The sequence below is a fragment of the Podarcis raffonei genome, chromosome 8, assembly GCF_027172205.1.
Source record: "Podarcis raffonei isolate rPodRaf1 chromosome 8, rPodRaf1.pri, whole genome shotgun sequence".
Lineage (NCBI taxonomy): Eukaryota > Metazoa > Chordata > Lepidosauria > Squamata > Lacertidae > Podarcis > Podarcis raffonei.
The window spans coordinates 14,966,100-14,989,438 of record NC_070609.1 but is presented as its reverse complement, the minus strand read 5'-3'; the positions used below and the strand labels follow the sequence as shown (position 1 = coordinate 14,989,438).

General features: G+C 45.4%; 1 protein-coding gene across 3 annotated transcripts in view; it reads left to right on the top strand.

Annotated features, from left to right (window-relative positions):
* The window catches only part of LOC128418380 (ly6/PLAUR domain-containing protein 3-like), a 68,506-nt gene extending 54,551 nt beyond the window's left edge, over positions 1-13,955 (top strand). For 2 of the 3 annotated variants that reach the window (XM_053397996.1, XM_053397993.1), the window contains exons 2-5: positions 1,688-1,843; positions 7,780-7,965; positions 9,122-9,253; positions 12,113-13,955. In XM_053397996.1, coding sequence (XP_053253971.1) covers positions 1,688-1,843; positions 7,780-7,965; positions 9,122-9,253; positions 12,113-12,489 — 851 coding nt within the window. In that variant the 3' untranslated portion in view covers positions 12,490-13,955. The remainder of the gene's footprint in view (positions 1-1,687; positions 1,844-7,779; positions 7,966-9,121; positions 9,254-12,112) is intronic. The other variant, XM_053397995.1, reaches the window with a different exon arrangement.
* The last annotated feature ends 9,384 nt before the right edge of the window (positions 13,956-23,339 follow it).

Sequence of the window (23,339 nt, the reverse complement as noted above, 5' to 3'; positions counted from 1 at the left end):
ATCATTCAGCCCAGACATTGAGGTCCAGCTCCGATGGCCTTCTGGCAATTCCCTCATTGAGAGAAGTGATGTTGAAGGAAAACAGGCAGAGGGCTTTCTCGGTAGGGGCACCCGCCCTGTGGAACACCATCCCACCAGATGTCAAGGAAATAAACAACTATCTGACTTTTAGAAGACATCTGAAGGCAGCCCTGTTTAGGGAAGTTTTTAATGTTTGATGTTTTATCACTTTTTTATTATTATTATATTTTGTTGGGTTCACCCAGAGTGGCTGGGGAAACCTAATCTGATGGGTGGGGTATATTATTATTATTATTATTATTATTATTATTATTATTATTATTCGAGTGTGGAAAATGCACCCTGGTGTACAATTGATTATATGGGCCCTGGACGGAGTGCAACTACTCAGGTGCATCATAGACCCCAACTACTGAGGAGAAGTAAAACTGATCCCTGGAAAAGACCCTGATGTTGGGAAAGATGGAGGGCACAAGGATAAGGGGACGATAGAGGACGAGACGGTTGGACAGTGTTCTCGAAGCTACCAGCATGAGTTTGACCAAACTGCGGGAGGCAGTGGAAGACAGGAGTGCCTGGCGTGCTCTGGTCCATGGGGTCACAAAGAGTCAGACATGACTGAACGACTAAACAACAACAAAACTGATCCTGCAAGCTCTGCAGACGTTGCCCTATCAGGCTGGGGGAACTGGGCTGAACTCCAACTGCTGGCCCCTGAAATTCTGAGCATGGCTGGGACAGCTACTAGTGCAATGCTGGTGCTGGCAGAGGATGTAGGATTGAGCCTAACCAATATATGTTTGCCCATTAGCAGGCTGCCCCTGAGCAGATAGCGGTGGTCATTGTTATCCTACTGTGCGTGGCCCTGGAACTCCTAAGCTGGTTTGTCTCCATTGTGCCAGGATGTTCCAATACCACATGTGGACTTGGAGCTTGGGGTGTTTGGCTGTCGTGAAGGAGACAGCAAAGGTTTCTGCTGCAATTGGATGTATTGTTCAGCAGCAAACACTGACTCACATGATTGCTGCATCTGCACGCAGATGCCAGTACATGGACAAAGAGGGATTCCAGTATATTTCAAGGTGCTGAATGAAGTCCAAGCAAAGGCTGTTGGCAGGGAGGTGCCAAATTTTGGCATTGCACCAGGTGCCACTGAGCTTTCAAACACCAACACGCACTGAGAGAGGAGAAGCTTTCAATAGCTGCCACCTATGGCCTTGCTGGCCAGGTGTGATGGGACATTTGGAGAAAACTGATGCATGCTGCTTTGTGTATCCATTCTGTAGGAAAGTTTGCTTGGGTGTGGACTAGTCATGTCAACATTTCACTGTTGCAGAGTCCGTCCCACATCTGTGAAGGCAGTGAGGCTCTGCACACTGTGCTGTGAGCTTACATCTTTCTTTAATAAAGTTCTAGGACTGGCCATTCTGGCTTTTTTTTCTTCATCCTTCTTTGGTATCCACTCATCAAAGCACTCACTCAGGCCCCTCCTTTGGGCCTGCGGTTCAGAACAGGCACTTGGTGCAAATCTTTGCTTCCTAAGAACTTCTGCTTTCATGTTAAAAGGGGGAAACCAATTTCTAGTCTCTGGTGACTTCAAGGCAGGATGACATTGCTGATAGCCTTTCCAGGATCTCATGCCCTTTCTCCCCACACTTCTTTTCAGGAATTTCTGCCTTGAGCTGTCATAGCTCCAACACCGTGAATCATTTCACTCCGCACAAGGGCAACACCACAGTGTATGTCTCCGCAGTGGGTGGCATTATCAACTGCTCCAGTGCTCAGAACGTTTGCACAGATGCACAACTTACATTAACTATAGGTAAGTGCTGCTCCGCCAGATGGATCCTGTGTGGCTGCAAGATTTTTGACAGAGGAAAAGCATGCAATTACTTGCAACCCCTAAAATTCCTAGTGGATCAAAACATATTTTAAGTACCTTAATTCCGAATGCATGCAAAGCATCATTTCAGGCTTGAATTGGGGCCTGAAATGAAGCGTTGCATGCATTCAGAATTAAGGTACTTAAAATGTGCTTTGATTCCTCTTATTTTATATTTGCATATTTTTGGACAAACTCCTCTCTTCCATTGCTTTCTTTTTAAATAATAATAAAAAAACCCATAGCTATTGTTAAGAATTGTCACAGACCCAGTTCAGATGTAACACTAAGCCAGAGTTTAGTGCAGAGACAGGGGACCTCTGGCCCCTCCAGATTTTGTTGGATCTCAACCCCTACCATCCCTAAACATTGGTCATGCTGGTTGGGGATGATGTGAGTGGAATCCAATATTTGGCATTGGACCTGATGACACTTGTGGTCCTATCCAACTCTACAATTCTATTAAATCTGGAGGGACAGATTCCTGTCCACAATGTAGTGTTACAAGAGTGACCTTCTGTAAGTTTGTCTGGGTTTTGACATCACAGAGAACTATGCCTATTTCAAATGTGATAGCAGAAACCAAATAATGTATAAATTGTTGAGTTTCTGTTAATTGGTTCTCATGGGAAACTTACAGATTCTGGCTTCACACAATTAACTCAAGGCAGTGTCAATTTACTCTTGGCAGAAAGCCAAGGTCAACTTGACCTAGAAACTACTTACTCTGATTGGTTAACGACCAGCACTCAACTCTGTTATCTAGGGATTGCTAGGACAGTGTGATGTGGGGTGTGTTAGGAGTAGGAGTGCTGTGTGTGGTTAAGAGAGAGAGAGAGAGAGAAAGGAAGGATTTATTTTGCTTTGTTTTGTATGCAGAAACTCTGCTGGTTTTATTTTTTCCTTTTAATAAATCCTGTAAATAGTTATTCTGAGTCTAGCTGACTAGTCATTTCCACCTCAACTAGCTTCTTCGCTGTGCAGGAAAACTCTGCTACGTTTGGGCTAAAGCCATTAGTGCTATGCCTGACACTTCAAAGTTCCATGAGGTTATGGGCATTGTGCTGCCAGCCTGAGTTGCGGTGGTGTCAGCATCAACGGCGTTGGTTCCAGTAGTTCCAGAAGTTGTTGTTCCTGTTGGTGCAGCAGATGGACACTGGCTGGTTCCTGACTGTGGTGAGCTGGTGACGCAGCGGACACAAGGACAACAGCTGCAGCGTGTGAGTGCTGGGTGCTGTGGTTCCTGTTTTCTCTCTCGGTGGTCGTGAGTAGCTGGTTCCGGGTTCCAGGGACATCGCTCTCAAGATGGCCTCACAACCAGTTCAGATGGCTTTTGAGCGTCTGAATGACTCCAATTACTTGCTGTGGTCGGAACGCATGCAGGCAGTGCTGCAGAGGGATCGTCTCTGGCAAGTGGTGAGTAAGTTTCCTGTGAAGCCTGATGATGAAGACCTCGATAAAGACCAAAGAGCAAGGGCCACAATTGTCTTGGGGCTGGAAGATTCCCAGTTGCCGTATGTGAGGGGAATCAAGTCAGCTAGAGGTGTGTGGCAAGCACTTAAAGAACTCCATGTGCGTGAGACAGCGGTTTCCAAGCTGTTCATTCGCAAGGCATTGTACAAGGCAATGTTACAGCCTGGGGTTACAATGCAGGAACACCTACACAGTTTACAGTTAAAGTTTGCTGCGCTACAGGAAAGAGACTGTGCATTAGACCAGCAGGAGAAGGTGGCTATTATTTTGAGTTCTCTCCCGGAAAGCTGGGATAATTTAGTTTTGTCTCTAGAAGGCATACAGGAGCGTGATTTATCAATCAGTTACGTTACTGGGCGTTTGATTGAAGAATGGCAGAAGAGGCAAGAAAGGTCGTTGGCTGCAGAGGCTTCTACAGGCGGGCGGTTTGGAAGGAGTTCTCATGCCGTGCCAGGGGTGAAGCAAGAGCAGCGTGCCGGTGAGGAGTCTGCGTTTGCTGTTAGGCGTTGTTTCCGATGTGGGTCTTCAGCGCATCTAAAACGACAATGTCCGGAGTTGGTCAAGTCTCAGTTGCCGGTGCAGGAGCAGAGACGAGATCAGCAGCAGCAGCAGCAGCAGCAGCAGCGGAAAAAGAAGTTCTTCAAACAAAAACAGTCGGCTCAGCTGGTGACCGCCGAGGTCAAGATTGCTGATGAGAAACAAGCTGTCTGGGTGGTCGATTCGGGAGCGTCTCGGCACATCGTAAATTCAGATGAATTGTTTGTTTCCAAGAACTCAGCACAGCGCAGCCAGGTGACTCTAGCAGACGGAAGTACTTCCAAAGTGATTTCGGGGGGTGCAGTTTTTGTTCCTTGTCTTCGTGAATGCCTGCAAAATGTACTTTGTGTGCCGTCATTAAGGAGCAATCTGATGTCTGTAGATTGTTTGCTAAAAGCTGGGTTTAAAGTGCATTTTGAAGGAGACAGTTGCATTATTAAGAAGGCTGGTGAGATTTTAGGCACTGCTAAGTCAGAGGGAGGCTTGTTTTGGCTTAAAGCAGGATCTCAAGTTGCAGCAGTAGTCAGTAAATCTCAGCCTGCAGTGAATAACAAAGCTATACATGACAACTGTGTGCACTTATTGCATAGGAAAATGGGGCATGCTTGCTGGAAAAGTGTACTAAAAATGTCTGAATTGGCTGATGGGGGTAATTTAAAGAGTTGTAACAAGTACCTTGATTGTAATGTTTGTAAAAAGGTTAAAACCCACAGAGTCTCTTACCCCAGAAGTGACAGAGTTAGTGAGTCACCGCTACAGCTGGTTCACATGGACGTAATTGGTCCGTTTGCTGTAAGCAGGGGTGGATCGTGTTTTTCATTAACAATTGTGGATGACGCCACGCGTTATTCTTGGGTTTTTCCCATGAAGAATAAGGGTGACGTGTTCACTAAGTTTAAAGGCTGGGTGGCATCTGTGGAAAGATTTCTGTCCATTAAACTCAAAAGGATTCAGACGGACAGAGGTGGCGAATTTATGTCAAATGCTTTTAGAGATTGGTTACAAAAGCGTGGCATTGGGCATAGAAAAACGAACGCTTTTTCCCCAGAGGAGAATGGCGTTGCAGAGCGAAAAAACAGATCTTTACAAGACATGATGTTTGCCATGCTTGATGATGCTGATTTGCCCATGTCTTATTGGGGGGAGAGCATGCTCACCGCGTGTTATCTCCAAAATAGGCTCTTTCATCAAACAATAGGTACAACTCCGTACTTTAAATTGTTTCAGAAAAAACCCAAAATTGACCATTTGCATGTGTTTGGATCAAAAGCCTGGGTGTTAATTCCAAAACAAATGAGGAAGAAGGGAGATCCTAAGACCAAACAGTTAGTGTTTGTGGGTTACCAGGAGCTGGGAAAAGGTTTCCGCTTTGCTGAAGGGACAAATGGCATTGTGATCTCCAGGAATGCCAGTTTTTGTGAACATAGTAGCTGGGAGAGACTACATGCCAATACTGAGGTTTGGTTTGAACCTTCCCAGGAGCTTCATGACTCTGAAGGTAAACATAGAGAATCAGAGTCTGAGGGGGAGGAAAGTTCAGATAAGAGCTCTCAAGAAAGTGGAGTTGCCCAAAGACCAGTTGTTAAGCAACAAAAGAGAGGTCATAGTTCTGAGGAGGAAAGTGGGTCAGAAGAAAAATTTTCTCCCAGAAGATCTAAAAGACAAAACAAAGGAGTGCCTCCAGTGCGTTTTTCTCCAGATACTGCAAATGTGTTTAGTGTGATTGCAGAACCCAAGAGTTTTCAGGAGGTGTTAAAGTTACCAAAAGAGGAGGCAGAGCTCTGGAAACAGGCAATGGAGGAAGAGATGTCCTCTCTGAATGAGCACAAGGTTTTTACACCAGTAGCAGCGCCTGAGGGGGCAAAGATTGTAGGCTGCAGGTGGGTGTACAAACTTAAACCTCTGGTGACAGGAAAGTACAAATACAAAGCTCGTTTAGTGGCTCAAGGATACTCTCAGAGGCCTGGAAAAGATTATGACGAGACTTTTTCCCCTACTGCTAAGGGGGACAGTGTAAGGCTGATTTTAACGCTTGGAGCAAAGAGAAAACTCCTGTTAAACCATTTTGATATCCAGACTGCATATTTACATGCATCAATATCAGAAGACCTGTATCTAGCCGAACCGCCTGGTTATGAGACAGGTTCCAATAGAGTGTTGAAATTAAACAAAGCTCTATATGGTCTCAAACAGGCTGCAAGGTCTTGGAACAAATGTTTCCATGAGGCCTTAGTGTCATTTGGTTTCAAGCAGAGTACAGCTGACAATTGTGTTTATGTACGTGGTACAGGCAGTGATCAAGAGTTTTGTCTGATTTATGTAGATGATGTATTGTATGCTTGCAAAACAGATAAACAAACTAAAAGGTTTGCCAAGCAATTGTCCAGTAAGTTCAAAGTGAAAGACTTAGGCCCGGTTAGGACATATCTAGGGTTGGAAGTGTGCTGGGCCCAAGATGGCAGCTGCCTAATTAGTCAGCAGAACAAAGTTAAACAACTACTGACTACATACAGGATGCAGGATTGCAAAGGGGCAGTGGTGCCTATGGATCCAGGTTTCATAAAAACACTTCATACAGATGAGAGTCCTGAATTTGAACATCCTGATGTATATCATTCTGTAATTGGAAGTTTATTGTATCTAGCACAGTGGTCCAGACCTGATATTAGCTATGCAGTAGGCATATTAAGTAGATTGGTCTCAAAACCCACACTAAATGCCTGGAAAGGGGTAAAACAAGTTCTGAGATACCTCAAACAGACAATTGGCTATATGTTACAATTAAATTCTTCAGAGGATGAAATGTTGAGTTGCTACTGTGATAGTGACTGGGGAAATTTGCCGGATAGAAAATCTGTCACAGGACTGGTCATAATGGTCGGTGGAGCTTTAATCAGCTGGCGGTCACGCAAGCAAGACGTTGTAAGTGTGTCATCAACGGAATCAGAGTACGCCGCGTTGAGTGAATTGTGCAATGAGGTGATTTATTTCAAGCATTTGTTAACAGATTTAAATGTAAATTGTGGAGAACCAGTACAAGTTCACATTGATAATCAAGCTTGTATAACCTTAAGTAAAACAGAGGGTTTCAAATCGCGTTCCAAACATATCTCTGTAAAATACCAAAATGTGTGTTGCTGTGTACAAGACAATGTAATCACCTGTACTTATGTATCAAGTGAACAAAATGTAGCAGATGTGTTAACTAAACCATTGGCAAAGGTAAAGAACAAACGAATGTGCAAGGGTTTAGGTTTGCTGGAAAAATAATCTCCTACATAGGTGTATTTGATGTTAATTGTCCAGCAGAATCTGTGAGGGGGTGTTGAGTTTCTGTTAATTGGTTCTCATGGGAAACTTACAGATTCTGGCTTCACACAATTAACTCAAGGCAGTGTCAATTTACTCTTGGCAGAAAGCCAAGGTCAACTTGACCTAGAAACTACTTACTCTGATTGGTTAACGACCAGCACTCAACTCTGTTATCTAGGGATTGCTAGGACAGTGTGATGTGGGGTGTGTTAGGAGTAGGAGTGCTGTGTGTGGTTAAGAGAGAGAGAGAGAGAGAAAGGAAGGATTTATTTTGCTTTGTTTTGTATGCAGAAACTCTGCTGGTTTTATTTTTTCCTTTTAATAAATCCTGTAAATAGTTATTCTGAGTCTAGCTGACTAGTCATTTCCACCTCAACTAGCTTCTTCGCTGTGCAGGAAAACTCTGCTACGTTTGGGCTAAAGCCATTAGTGCTATGCCTGACACTTCAAAGTTCCATGATAAATCACCCCCACCCAGAGCAAAAATTGTCTTTGGAAAACTCTGCCACTGCATCAATCTATTGTTTGTATATATGCATCTCCCCTTGTTTTAGATAAAGAAGTTTTGATAGTGAGCCACAAAGGCTGCGCCAGCAAGGACCTTAAGAATGAAACAGAATCTATAACCTCTGGTGACCGACACTTTGCCATCCAGTTCAACGAGAGCTACTGTTTTGATGACCTTTGCAATGCGAAAACAGAAACGAGGGAAGCTCCCAGGACCCCTATTGAGGACGGAGGTATTTTTTTAGTAGGAATTCTGACCGTTAAGGGAGAAATCACAGTTTCCCTTGTTGTGTGGGTGATGGCCAATAGGTTTTCAATAGCTTGAACAATTCAATTTTGTAGATTTCTAAGGCAAATGGCCCGCTTCCCCAACCCTTGGGCTTGTGTGCCAAAGAAAGCTAACACGCTTCTCAATAAATGTACAAAACAGTGTGCTTTAGGATGTGATTTAGCTGTGAGAGCATGGGAAAGGTTTGGAGGAAGCTGTGAGGGGAGTGGGAACATGGAGTGACCTGTAGGGGAGGGATGAGCTGGGGGGGTTAGGTGAGGGGTGAGTGAGGAGTAAAGGGAGGGGACTTGCTCAGGTGTGGGGCTTGATGAAGGGTCTGGTGGGTTTGGAAAGTCGAGAAAGGCAAGGGCGTCAGCACACACTTATAAGTTGGAGAACTGCCTTGGAAAATTTGGGAAAGTGTGAATTTCGAATGATAGCTCCTTCTTTCTTCACACATCGACCTATACTCATACACATTCATTTCAGTGGGTTTACCCTGAGCACTTTTTTTTTATTTTAAAATTCCTTTATTGTACATATAACATAAAATACACAAAATACAAACATTGCACACCACAAATAATACAACAAAGTACAAACATTGAAAAGAGGGGAAAAAGAAAAGAAAAGAAAAGAAAAAGTAGAAAAAGTATGTTAAGAAAAAAGAAACCTTCCGACTATACCCATTGTACTATTTTGCATTTTGATTTTGTTTTTTACATAGTTTCCACCTCCACCGTTACATTATGTTACAAGACTCATTCAATATCTGCCAGGAGACTTTAGTTATCACAGTAACTATTGAGATAATATTTAAATACTATCCATTCTTTATTAACATCTTGTATCGAATGTCCTCTCGCTCTGAGTACAATTGTAGCCTGAGTACAATTAAGGTACTGATTGCTTTGAAAAGCGCAAATTAAATAGGTTCACTTTGATATGCAAAGCAAACCGAAATATCACCCCCAATCGTTATTGAAGAGACGGAATAATAGGGGGGGGGGGAATCCTATAAAAGGGAGTTACCCTTTTCCACCCAGCCCCACATTAGCAGCTTAATGGGGTGAGTGTTGCTCTACAGGCCCCTTGTTCTTCATTTTGATTTCCTATTCCAGCAGCTGAAGCAAGCGGCTCCAACCAGTGTTACGCAGGATTTGCTTGGGGCCCCGGTGAAACCGTCCAGCAGACTATGACATGCAGCAGGGGCTACAACCGGTGTTACAATGGCACCAAGAGCATTTCAGTAGGTGAGTTCGCCCTAGGAAATTTATTCCACAGCTCCTGGCCTACAAAACATTTTGCCCCCTGCTGGACTTGTCGGGAAGCATGCCTTGCGATTAACTGTTCAACATCCCAACCTATGAAGGTGTCTTTTCCTTTGGAGATTAGGTGGGTGCAATGCTCAAATTATGGGAGAAAGTGGAGAGGGAGCCTGAAATTGCTCATCTCCTGACATCCTCTAATTTTACCATACCAATGCCCTCCTTCTCTTCTAAATACATTATTTAAAGGGTGTGTTTGTGCTTTAATTCAAGAAGTGATGGTTGGTGACCAGAAACAAGGCCTTCCTTCTGCATGATGGTAAATTGGTTATGGAATGCACCTAAGTTTTAGGCACAAAGTCAAAACAATTTCACCTGCCCACGTGTTAGAAACTCAAGATATATAATCAAAGTGCCAAATGGCTCCTTAAACCAAGGTGACAGTCGCAAAAAAGGAATGTCCGGTTTCCATTTGGGGGCAAGACGGCTCTAAAGTCTTGGTCTTCAAATGATGGACTGACTGTGATTGATTCTCAGTTAAACATCTGACTAGATCTAGGGACAGTCCACATATATCTTGGCCTTTTCCTACCTCTTTTTCTTAATGGTGACACAGGTCATTTGTAACGTAAGAATATTCTTCACAGCAGTGAGCAGGGCAGTGGGATGAGGTAAGTGAAGACAAGCGAAAACAATTAGCTAGAACGTTGTTCGCTGCTCCTGCTCCTGAAAAAGCATTTTGGTTCCTGAAATTCATTCTGATTGTGCAGATAAAATATAACGGACAGAATTCTACAGGATGTGGTATTAGTGTGTGGAAACAGTAGAGATCCAATGATCCTCAGGCATACACCTCCTCCAGTTGTTGGAGATGTCAGGTGCCATCCTGGCACTTGGTCGCAAGTGGCCGATAGCAGATGCAGAATGCAAACTGTTCTGCCTTCTTCTCACTTGAAGACTGCTTTCTTGACAGCAGCCTTTGCAAGCTCTAGTGCCCTCTAGAAGTTGGCTGGGGCTGATGGCAATTTGAGTCCATGACATATGAATGGCACCTAATTAGTGAAGCCAGATTTACAGCTTCACTGTGGTACTCTCTCTAGTTTAGCAATTGTCTGCTGATTTATTCCCCTTTGAGGTTGATCCACTGATTGCAGGGGGTGTTTTGATGATGTGGCATCTTAATGGTGCCTAATAATAATAATAATAATAATAATAATAATAATATCATCACCTGCAACCTACTTTGAGAATATTGGCACACTGAAAACTGGGATGTGACAAGCTGCTTCTAAATGAAATAAATGTATCTCACCCCTGTTCAGATGTGCCTGAGGCCCCTTGATGGAGATGACATAGATGTATTCCTTTTCATGTAACTACAACAACAACAGCAACAATTTTATTATTTATACCCCACCCATTTGGTTGTGTTGCCTCAGCCATTCTGGGCAGCTTCCAGGACATATAAAAACGTAATTGTCAGAGCTGCCTGAGGTCCCAGCTCACAAAGGACCAACGCCGTTTCGTTGTTAAGTACAAAAGTCTTTATTGAAGTTCAGTTTCGCTTTCACAGCCGCAGCGTGCAGCTCTACGTCTCAAACTCTAGACTGCTGAAGCTCCGTCTGAATCTCCTCCCCCCAGACACCAGTTTAAGACTCTAGCCTTGCTTCACCTCTTCCTCTGCTCCTTCCTCCTCTGGTTCCGCCTGTCCGTCGGGGTCTTGCCCTTCCTAGACTCTTCTGATGCTGAGTCCCCTGAGTCTTCCCCCTGCCTCCGGCGGGCTTTAGGACCTGGTTCCCAATCCGGGTTTCCTGCTGTCTGCTGCCTGTACATTTGAACTTGGCGTGCGCGCCCAGCCGGCAACCTTCCTCCTGACCGTTTCACTGCTGCTGTCACTGCTTCCCCCTTCGGGGAGGCTAGCTGTAACTGACCTCCCCTCCGTTCCCCCACTCTCCGATGGAGGCGTGGTCAGCCCTGACTCATCTTCTCTCCCCGCTGGAGGAGACGCTGGTCCTGACACATGTGACTCTTCCCCCCCACTACGCTCTGGTGGGGAAGCTGGTCCTGATCCCCCGCTGCTGCTTTGGGAGTCCCCGCTGGCCCCTTGTTTCTGGTGCGTCCCCCCTGGGACCCCCCTTGCCCTGACCATTGGCGCCCCCTTCTGGGAATCTTCTGATTCGCTGGAGAAGCTCATGGAATCTCTCGGGTCACTGTCATACTCCCCTACGCTGCCCTCGGATTCTTCCCCTTCGCTCTCCATTTCCTCTCTCCCCTGTGCTTCTGCTCCTGAGCCCCTGACAGTAATGAAACATCAATCATTAATAAGAACAATCTGATCAAATGTAAAAAAAAAAAAGCCACAATAACTTTAAAATAAACAACTTATGTGCAAATACGATTTATGTTTGTGGCCAAAACCAATACAAAAGATAAAAGACATAAAAGAGAATAAAATACATTGCACAGTTAGAATAAATATTTAATAATTAATTTAATTTAATTTAAAAATAGTTAAAATTAAAATAATTAAAACCGAACATTATGTCAGTTCAGAGTTTGCTTCTCTGAAGAACTTACTCCCACAGATTTTCACCTCAGAATTGCCACTCTAAGGCAAAGCAGGCCGCTTTTTCAAAGATGTAGGGGGACCTGCCCCCTAATAAAAAGTTAGGCACGTTGTCTGAGCCTTGGTCACACTATACTCATGGGTGTGGGCTACCCCTTGGGCTCTACGCTCTTCAGGATTCTCTGTGGCGTCCTACTGCATTCTGGGAGAAGAGGGGCAACAGCCCTCATGCCTAACATTTTGTGCCTTTCTTGTCTTCCCTTCCCTTCCCACAACAGGACCCCTTCTCGTATCCATGATCTTCAGGACCTGCCAGCGTCCAGCCTGCGATGTGTCTGAGAGCCAATCCTTTGGCCCTATAAATATCACCAGCGAGTCAGGGTCTTGTTGTTCAGGCAGCAATTGCAACGAGGAGGAGGTTGGCATTCTGAACAAGGGAATCAACCCAACAGCTCCTGTCAAAATAGATTATAATGTGAGGAACATTGCCAACCCAAACCTCTTTTATGATCAGGATGAGGATGAGGATGAGAGTGATAAACTCGTACGTACAGAATGGCTTGGCCCCGTGCAGTCAGGTGTCCAAGGGTTCAGCCTTCAGCTTTGCCCTCTCCTGGCAGCCCTAGGAGCCACCATCCTCGGGATATGGGGGTGAGGAAGGGGGTTTGGGAGTACCTGAACTGCCAGCATTTGGGTTTGGAAGGGCTGTGTTGTGGAGCACAGAGGAAGGAAGAAGGGAGGGGAATTAGTGCTCCAAGACAGTGATCAATCCCAACCAATTGCATGTATGGCTCATATATATATATAATTTTTTTATTTTGGATGGCCACCACCTTGGAGTCTGATTCTCCCTCCCAAAACCAAGCAATTTGTTTGCTTCCCAGGACCCCACATATTTGGGCTGTGATAGCAACATACTAAGGGCTATACCCAATTCAGTTCTACTCAGGCAATAAACCTATTGAACAACAATGCTATTATAAGTACCTGGGCTTGGGTTTTAATTCAAAACTGTCCTGGAAGCCACACCTACTCACAGCTAAATTGAAATCCTCTCACTCTTCATTATGGTTTTCCAGAGTTCGGGGGGGTTATAGTTGCCCCCACAGTTGAGGTATTTCAAAAGAAGATTGTGCCACAATTATTGTATGGTGCACAGATTTGGGGATATAGTAATGGCCGCCCATTAGAAGTGGTGCAGAACTCTTTCCTGAAGTCACTGTTGATTGTCCCCAAAGGTACACCGGCCCCCTTTTTAAGAGCTGAACCAGGGCTAATCTCCTGACAAACCAGTGTACATGTAGCATATAGTACTGGCTGAAGTTGGCTAGCATGAGTAATACTAGGCTCCCTAAAAAATGCTTCTTAGAGCAATTGCAATCTATGCCCCAAAGCTCTTGGGCAGTAAGTAAGATTCTCCATTATTATGGGATTGATGTGGAATCCCTACCAAATTTTGCCTCTAACGGAGTCAAACAACACATCAAAGAAAAAATTTATTCTGACTCTAAATAGAGGAACCTTCATTCACTTTCCCAGATAGCATACACATCGTGGTATCCAATATATAAAACATATTTTGGGCTGGAGGAGGACTTTATTAATCTCATGCTGGAACCATTTAGAAAAGCATTTACAGCTCTGCGTCTTCATTGTACGCCCTCTGCATATCTAATGGGAATACCCTGTGTACCAAAGGCTCTGCATCTGTGAGTCGTGAGACATGGAGGACATTCAACACTATTTGTTATGATGCCCTTTATAAGCCCTTGTCCCCTAGACAAGAATTCCTCGATTGCATCCTTTGCTTTCTTTCTAACTGAACTCCCCTTGAGCGAATCTCTATTTTGCTGGCTGGCAATAACTTATTTACTACTGCACTGGTTGCAAAATTTGCCTTGGCTGCAAGTAAGTTGAGAGCTAGGCACCAAGACAGGTATCATAAGGGGAATGTGAGAAGTGGCGTGCTTAACTTATGCAGGTGTAATTTTTGCATTTTTGTATGTATGCTTTGCTATTGTTGTTGTTGTTCAGTTTTAAATCAGTTATTTGTATTCTACGCATCGTGACCAATTGTGATGGCTTATAGCTTTTTCCAATAAAGATTTCATTCATTCATCAGCAGATCCGAGCCACTGAAATCAATGGACCCAAGTTAGCCATGCCCATTAACCTCAGTGGGACTACTCTCCATAGGACTGGCATTTGAGACTAACTCATGAACTACACATTCAATATAATACTATAGATTTTGTGGTACCCCTAAACCCTAGAAATTAATAAATGCTAGGATGTTGATTATTTGGGATATGAAGGGAGAATAGAAGCTGCAGAGGAATTACAGGACTAGCTTCTGCAAAATGACCTGGCCAAGCTAGGGCCGTTAAGGAACAAAAGGTGGCCCTAGAGGGCCATTGGCAATGCAAAACTTTTTTTTAAAAAAAAGCATTCTCACAGTATTTTTTAGATGTGTGTAGATTCTACCAAGGAGAATTTGAAGCAGGGCTGGTGAGGAGTGCCGTCTGGGGAGAGTCACAAGCAGGGGTCGGCAACTTAAGGCCAATGGTCCACAAGCGACCCATGGGGGTTATTTAACCGGCCCATGAGCTGCCCCCAAACCAAGCCACCTGCTCAGAGAGTCCCCGTGCGCCGCGGTAAACCGGCGTAGTGCGGAGCAGGGACATACTTCTATGTTGCTGGAAATTGTGTCTGCGCTTGCTCAGACATCGAAAATCACGTCTGCACAGACACAGATGCCAAAAATCACACACTGAAAATCACACGCACACACACACATATTCCGACCCACAGAAGGATCACCGCTGGAGTGAACTGGCCCAGGCGAGGTAAACCTTGCCGACTCTTGGTCATAAGGAACCGATACAGAGGGCTCTGGAGGGCTGAATTTGGACCTCTGGCCTAGGATTCCTCCCTGTTTAGGGAAGTTTTACATGGACCGCCTCTGAACATACACAGAGTGCCTTTCCCCACACCACTGAGGACCTTCTCTTTTGAAAGTTGCTGCAAACAGAAGAAGGGGAAAGTCATCTTTTGTTTGGCTGCTGCTTGAGGGTTTCCCACAGGCCTCTGGTTGGCCACTGTGAGGACAGGATGCTGGCCTCGATGGGGCCATTTTCTTACATTCTGATGTCTGGGTATTAAGTCCCACTGAACAAAGCAAGGCTTGCTTCTGAGTACTGAATCAGGCACTAAGTTACTTGTTGAGAAAGGAGTGGAGTGGAGACTAGCGGCTGGGGAAGAGTGAGACTCAGGACTCCTGGGTTCTCTGCTCTGCTCTCTGTGTTGCAAATTAAGGCAGAGGAGCTGGACACCTCTTCTGACTGGAGAAATACTGGTGGCCATTGCTTTTCTTTCATTTTTGAAAACAGATACAGTGGTACCTCAGGTTAAGTACTTAATTCATTCCTGAGGTCGGTTCTTAACCTGAAACTGTTCTTAACATGAAGCACCATTTTAGCTAATGGGGCCTCCTGCTGCTACCTGCTTCTCTAGAGGGCCAGTGGCAATGCCAGAGAATGGTCCTTCCGCCCTCCCTGAGGTGTGAACAGAGACTGGGGGTTTGGAAGGTTGCCAGGGGAACCGGGTGTGAGGTGACAGGAAAATACAGTTTTGAGCAAATGCTGCTGGGAATAAGAAGAAGGAAGAAGAACTGGAATGCATCTTGGGTAGGCGGCCTAAAGGCTGGCAAAGAGAGATGCCTTGGACTTCCTCTGGAAAGAACTCTACTGTACGATCTGGACTCCCTCCATGCAGATTTAAAGTGTAAAAATTATTAAGCATATTTATTAAAGCTATGAGTCTCCGCCATGTCTCAATTCTCCAAAGAAACACAGACTCTGAGTCAGTGTCTGGAACCCCATGGGCTCTTGCTACCGCTTGGCAGATAGAGGGGGACAATTTTTGTGACAATATCAAGAATGGTAATCCATTCCACAATGATAATCTATTCTACAGTTCTGTGATTCCACATTCCTACAACTAGAGAGCAAAGGTAACACATGGAAGATGACCCTTGAATTCTTCCTTCCTTCCTTGAAAAATCCACTCTTCACTCAACACAATGCAATAAAAACTACATCACATTCTTCAAACAGGAGTAAGACTGAGAGACAAGAATAATATAATGTTGTTAAGTAGAACAAATGTGATGAAACAATTGCAAATGCCTGGCAAATAAAACCCCCCAAGAGGGACAAAAGGTTTGGCTGAACAATTGGGGTTTTTAAGGGGAAGGGTTAAGGCTGCCTGGGAGAGGGCCTCAGCCAATAGAATGGCTGGGGCAGGTTCCACGGGGACTTTGTGGAAAGCGTGGCCTCCATGGGGCTATCCCTGAATAAGTTTGGCCCAACTCATAGCCGCGGACATGCCTTAGACCTGGTGTTTACCTCTACGGATGTTGGTGATCTGACACTAAGTAAAAGCGAAATAAAAGGAGTGCCATGGTTAGATCACTTCCTGGTGCAACTGGACTTCTCCGTGACCCTTCCCCTCTGCAGGGAGGTGGGACTGATTTGGATGGTCCACCCCCGCCACTTAATGGATCCAATTGGCTTCCAGAGGGATGTTTTATCCCAAGCTGATGGCCTTTCAGCTGATTCCCTGGTGGCCCGCTAGAATGTGGAGTTAACCAGGGCTATTGACTGTCTGGCTCTGAAGCGCCCTCTCCGATTGCATGGAGCCCGGGCAGCCCCATGGTTTTCCCTGGAGCTGAGGGCAATCAAATAATTGTTGAGATGGCTAGAGCACCAGTGGTGGAAAACTCATTCTGAATCAGACGGGCTAGAGCTCAACGTCGAGCCTACCATGTGGCAATGGCAACAGCGAAGAGGGCCTCCTTCACCGTCTCTATTGCATCTGCAGAAAACAGCAGCAGGAGACTCTTTCAGGTGATTTGCAATCTATTGGAACCACCTTCTTCACCGGGGCCTGGTAGGGACCCCAAGATCTCCTGCAATGCTTTTGCAAAGTTTTTGCAGATAAAGTTGCTCAGATTCGGAAGGAGGTAGACTCCTCCGTGGGAGCAGGGTCGGGGCGTGAGAGTGCTAGACCCCTGTCTGGTCAAGTTGTGTGAAATCAATTTCAATCCGTTACCCCCGAGGATGTGGACAGGCTGCTTGCATGCATGAAACCAACCACCTGTCTCCTTGATCCTTGCCCATCCTGGCTAATAAAAGCAAGCCAAGAAGGGCTGGGCGATGGGCTCTGCGGAGTGGTGAATGCTTCCCTCTGTGAAACGAGCATTCCCAAACGCGCTGAAAGAGGTGGTCATTAAATAGCTTCTTAAAAAAACATCTTTAGACCTGGCCAGTATGGCCAACTATCGCCCAGTCTCAAATCTTCCATTCTTGGGCAAGGTGATTGAGTGGGTGGTTGCTGAACAACTCCAATGAAGACTGCAGGATGCAGACCATTTGGATCCCTTCCAGTTGGGATTCAGGCCTCACCATGGGACTGAAACTGCCTTGGTTGCGCTGGTCGATGATCTCCGGAGGGCTAGGGATAAAGGTGAGAGCTGTTTCCTAGTTCTGCTGGATTTCTCAGCGACCTTTGTCACCATTGACCATAACATCCTTCTGGACCGTCGAGAGGGGCTGGGAGCTGGGAGCACTGTTATACAGTGGTTCTGCTCCTTTCTCCTGGGCCATGTCTAGAAAGTGGTGTGGGGGATGAGTGTTCAGACCCCTGGGCTCTTGCTTGTGGGGTGCCTCAGGGTTCCATCCTCTCCCCCATGCTTTTTAATATCTATATGAAGCCGCTGGGAGAGATCATCTGGGGTTTGAGCTGGGTGTTAATCAGTATGCAGATGACACCCAGCTCTACCTCTCTTTTAAATCAGAACCAGTGAAGGTGGTGAAGGTCCTGTGTGAGTGCCTGGAGACGGTTGGAGGATGGATGGTGGCTAACAGATTGAGATTAAATCCTGACAAGACAAAAGTACTGTTTTTGGGAGACAGGGGGTGGGCAGGTGTGGGGTCTCCCTGGTCCTGAATGGGGTAACTGTGCCCCTGAAGGACCAGGTGCACAGCCTGGGAGTCATTTTGGACTCACAGCTGTCCATGGAGGCACAGGTTAATTCTGTGTCCAGGGTGGCTGTCTACCAGCTCCACCTGGTACGCAGGCTGAGACCCTACCTGCCTGCAGACTGTCTCACCAGAGTGGTCCATGCTCTAGTTATCTCCTGCTTGGACTACTGCAATGCACTCTACATGGGGCTACCTTTGAAAGTGACCCAGAAACTGCAATTAATCCAGAATGCGGCAGCTAGACTGGTGACTGGGAGTGGCTGCCAACCACATAACACCGGTCCTGAGAGACAATCTTGCATTTCTCGAGATGAGAAAGAAACAAATAAATTTGAAATTTCAAGGAATCCTGGGACAGGAAGGGAAGGATGTGAGAATAAAACTGGTTACAGAAATTGCAAAATGGTTAGAGTTAAAGGATGAAGATGTTGACTATACCATAGTAAATGCATTCAGAATAAAGGTCACATTCCCCCAAGGCTAAGGCAAAAAAATATCCAGGAGATTGCCTGGTAATGTTTAACTCGATGGAGTTGAGGAATACCATCTTGAGAATGAGCCAGGAAAAGTAGTTATGTATCAATGAACAGATAATAATCGTATTTAAGGAGATCCCAAACAGATTTTTGAGAAAAGAAATTCTTATAAAGAAATTACTGGAACATTAAATGCGAATAAAATTAGATTTCGTTGAGAGTACCTGGAAGGAATCTCCTTTTATTACAAAGATAAGAAATTCAAGATCAGGAATCCACAGGATACGGCCAAATTTTGGAGGAAATATGCCAAAGAATTGGGGAGGAAGGAGGAGGACAGACCTGGACTTGGAGAACAGTTGGAAGAAGATAAAGAGGAAGAGGAAGAATCCCAATCATAATAATAAAATTATTTTAATTGGATATAGAAATGGCGGTGAAACCATTATCATGGAATGTTAATAGACTTAATTAGAAAGTGAAAAGAAATAAAATCAAACATTTATTGATTTTTAAAAAATGTTTACAGGAAACACGTGTTGCTAAAAAACACACAGAAGAGTTCTAATAAATAAAAGATTGGGAAATGCATTTGTAACTTCAGCTGTAAATAATAAAAGGGGAGTGGTTTTGTACATTAAAGGAAAACACAATGCAAAAGAATTGTTTAAAGACAATGAGTGGGGAATGATAGGGGTCCAAGTCACACAGCAAGGCAACAACTTTATCATTGTTGGGATCTATGCATCAAGTGAGCAGAAATCAGACTTTTATAAAGAATTGGAGGAAAAATTGTTTGACCATATGGACCAGAAAGTAATTTTGATGGGTGATTTAAATGGAGTGGTGTTGTTAGAAATGGACAGAACGTCAAGCAAAAGGGAGGGAAACCTGGGGAAACTCCCAAAGGCTTTTTTCATTGCTGGAGAATCATGATTTAATTGATATTTGGAGACTTAAAAAACCCATTAATAAAACAATTCACATTTTTCTCTGATTCAAATCCAGTTCTAGTAGAGTAGACCAAGTCTGGATTCCCAAGGACTTAGCTCCAAGAACAATAAGTACAGAGATATTGCCAAGGACATTCTTGGATCATAATTCCTTAATTTTGGAATTTAAAGGTAAAGATCAATCTTCTTTAGCACTTCTCTCACACAAGACGCGACACGCTAGCAATTTGAATAGTTTATTTCTCAACAACAGGCTTTCAGCAATCCGAGCTTCCCACAACTCAGTCCTCACTGTCAGAGTCAGTTGACTTGACTGGCTTCCGGCCCCTTCCAAGGCCAGATATACTCCAAGCCTGCCCCCACTTCCTGCTGGTCTTCCTCTGTTCTAATCACTTGCTCCACCTCCTGCTTCTTTGGAGACTCAGGTGCAGCCAATTCCTCCTCCTCTGGAGTTGAATCCAGTCCTCTACTACCACCTGCATCCTGCTCCTTCATCTCTGTGCTGCTGCAAAAACTTACAGGCAGCAATCCAGAGTGAGGAGGGCTTATCTCACTTTTGTTGTGAGAACAACTCAAGTTCCTGTTTTCCTCTGCCTCTTCCTCCCCCTCTGCAGACTCCTCTCTGCCAACCATGTCTCTGACAAGTGGACTTTCTGTTAGGATATTTCCGTTCCACCTTAAAAGGGAGCAGGATGTTTGTATAACAGCCTGCGTAAGTTCCTGTCTCACAGGATGTTTATGTTGTAAGTTCGTTTCGTTTTTGGCTGTCTTGCCTGAGCAGTCGGAGCAGACGGTCATGTCTCCTTTGTTCTGACCAACGCCTAATAAACTGTAAATATGCATGTCCTGCTCTCATGCTTGTGCAACTTTTTGCTGTGTGAATTCTGCTGTTATAGTGTGCACTAAGCCTGAGGCTTAGTGTCGCTGAATTGCTGATATTGCCTGACTACGGGAGGTTGATGGATCGTCCGGCACCGAGCTTGGGGGCATCAGATGGACTTTATCTCCCTGGCAGTATCCCAACAACAGGTTTCGGGCCCAGATTCACGGCACTTGCAGGAGAGCAAGACTGCGACAGTCTGCTGAGGTATGTGTGGGAAAAGCGAAAGCAGAGGCTTTTCTGTTGCCGCGGCAGCCTCTTTGATGTCCGGCTGGCCTAATTGGCCTGGGAGCCGAGCCAGAGGCATCGTGATTTATGGGCTGCCGAGATAAGAAGTCTTAGAACGCATAAAGGCTCACGGCTAAAGTAAAAAGCTGGAATGGAGTTTTTCCAAGCCTCTGAAGCTGCTGAGTGTCCTAAATTAAATCGGGACAATTATGAGACCTGGGCAAGATGGTGTGAGAGTTTGCTGCGCCAGTTTGGAGTCTGGCATACTGTATTTGAGGCCACTCCAGTTCCTCGGACAGAGAAATGGCAGGGCCAGGATTCGAAGGCCATGGATATTATTGTCTTATCCGTCTCTCTGGAGGAAATAAAGACGCTTGCTGGAAATCTCACGGCACGTGACATGTGGGATGCTTTGAAAAAGGCCCACCAGCCAATAATCCCAGCCCAGTGTTTGAATGCATCGGAGGTCCTGGCTGTTTCCCAGAATGCTAGTGAATGCAGGGATGCTGAGGGCACCGATTGCAAGCTGCAGCGGGAGCAGACTATAACGTCATCCCAGGCAGCATTCCAGCCTCCAGGGGGAGCCAAGGAGTCGGCAGCTGAGAGCTCTGTTTCTCGTGAGAACCAAGGTCAGAGCCTATGCAAAGGCCGGAAGACCAAATGTAAACAGAGCAAGATGCTTGCAGGTGGCCAGGAGCGGGGGGGCAAGTTGCAACAGCCCACGCCAGTGGAAAACAAGGCTATGTTTGCTGGCACAGCTCCACCAAAGGCTAAAGGCACGTCTGATGGCCAGGAGCAGGGGGGCAAGTTGCAAAAGCCCTCGCCAGTGGAAAACAAGGCTATGTTAGCTGGCACAGCTTCACCAAAGGCTAAAGGCAAGCTGCAACAGCCCACGCTGGTGGAAAACAAGGTTTTGTTTGCCAGCAAATCTGCTTCGAAGGGGAAGGCCAGGTTTATAGTCGACTCAGGTTGCACGCGCCATCTCAGCAAAGACCGCCATCTGTTTATCTCCTTCACACCTCAAGATGGAGAGGTCCAGCTGGCTGATGGAAGGACTTTGCAAGCTACAGGAGTTGGAACTGTGAAACTTGCAAGTCTGAATACGACCATTAGCAATGTACTTTTTGTTCCAGGAGCTGCGGACAATTTGCTTAGTGTCCCACAGCTAAATCGGCGTGGTTTTGAAATTACCTTCAAGAGGACTGTCTGTGTCATCAGAAAAGGCAAAGAGGACATTTTGCATGCAAAGTTGATGGATGGTTTGTTCTGTCTAACTTATGATGACAATGGTGTTGCTATGTCTAATGCTGATACTTGTTGTGTTGCACAAAATAACAAGGTTCTTCATGCAGGATGCATTCATGATGCACATCGCAGATTTTGTCACCTCTCTTGGCAAGCGCTAGCCAAGATGCCTGGGTTGGTTGAAGGTTTGGACATCAAACCTTGCAAATTTCACATGAAATGTGTATCTTGTGCAGAGAACAAGGTGAAGGTTGCTCCAAAAGGCAAGGAGTCTAGCAGGCAGGCTTCCAAACCCTACCAGCTAGTTCACGCAGACCTGGTAGGTCCTCTAACGCCCTCTTTGGGAGGAGCAAGGTACTTCATGGTTCTAATTGATTCTTTTTCCAGGTACATTCATGTGTTTATGCTCGAGCAGAAATCGCAAGCATTTCCTAAGTTCAAGGCATTCTGTGCTTGGTTGGAGAATGCTCACGGTAAACGTATTGGTTGTCTGTTTACTGATCGAGGCGGGGAATTCACTTCTCAGCAGTTTGAAGCTTTCCTGACTGAGAAGGGAATCCAGCATGACTTGTCAACGCCTAGATCGCCATGGATGAATGGGCTTGCGGAGAGAGCAAATCAAACGTTGCTGCAAGGAATAAAAACCTTGTTGCATGATGCCAACCTCCCTGAGAAGTTTTGGGGGGAAGCTCTCTCGAATTTTGTTTACAGTTTTAATCGCAGACTGTCATCACCTATTGGTTGCACTCCCTATGAGAAGATGTTTGGTAAGAAACCTAACACCAAGCACTTGAGAATCTTTGGTTCTGACATGTGGGTACACACCCCACAAAGCAACAAGCTTGGGAAGCGTGGGGCACATGGTTTGTTCATGGGGTACGAAAAAGGTGCATACAGGGTATGGATGACTAACTCTAAATCCATAAAGTTCACAAGGAGTGTTGAGTACAATCCTAAGTGGGGGGAAAATGTGGGAATTTTCCAGAGTTACCCAGAGGAGGATGAAGGTGATGTGAAGAAAGCAGATCATGCTGAGAAAGCTGAGGAAACTGAGGATGATGATGATGATGATGATGATGATGATGATGATCAGAGTTCGGATTCCAGTTCAGTGGGCGGCGCTGCTGCTGCTGTCAGTGACAGTGATGACACAGCAGACTACAAGAGCGCAAAGGCCTCAGTCAGACCATCTGACGAGTCTGACAATGAACTGGAAGAACCACTGTTCACCATTGGTCACTTTTCTCCTAAGAAAGAGGAGATGAGTCCAGAAGACTTGCGTCTGGTTCGCAGGTCTGAAAGGGCGACCAAAGGCAAACCTCCAAAGAGATTTGCTGATGAGTTTGCTAAGATGGCAACTGCTGTTCTTAGTAGCTCAGAGAAGGTGTGGGAACCTTCAAGCTTCAAAGAGGTCCAGGAGTTAACCTCTAAAGATGCTGAGCCTTGGCTTAATGCCATGAAGGCTGAAGTTGATTCCTTGAATAGGAACCAAACTTGGGAACTGGTACCGGTAGTCCCAGGAATGAGACTGGTTGGCAGCAAATGGGTCTTCAAGGCCAAGACAGACCAGAATGGCAAGGTTGTCAGACACAAAGCCAGATTGGTTGCCAGAGGTTTTTCACAGGTACCAGGGCAGGATTACCACGAGACCTACTCACCCACGGTCAAATATGAGAGCA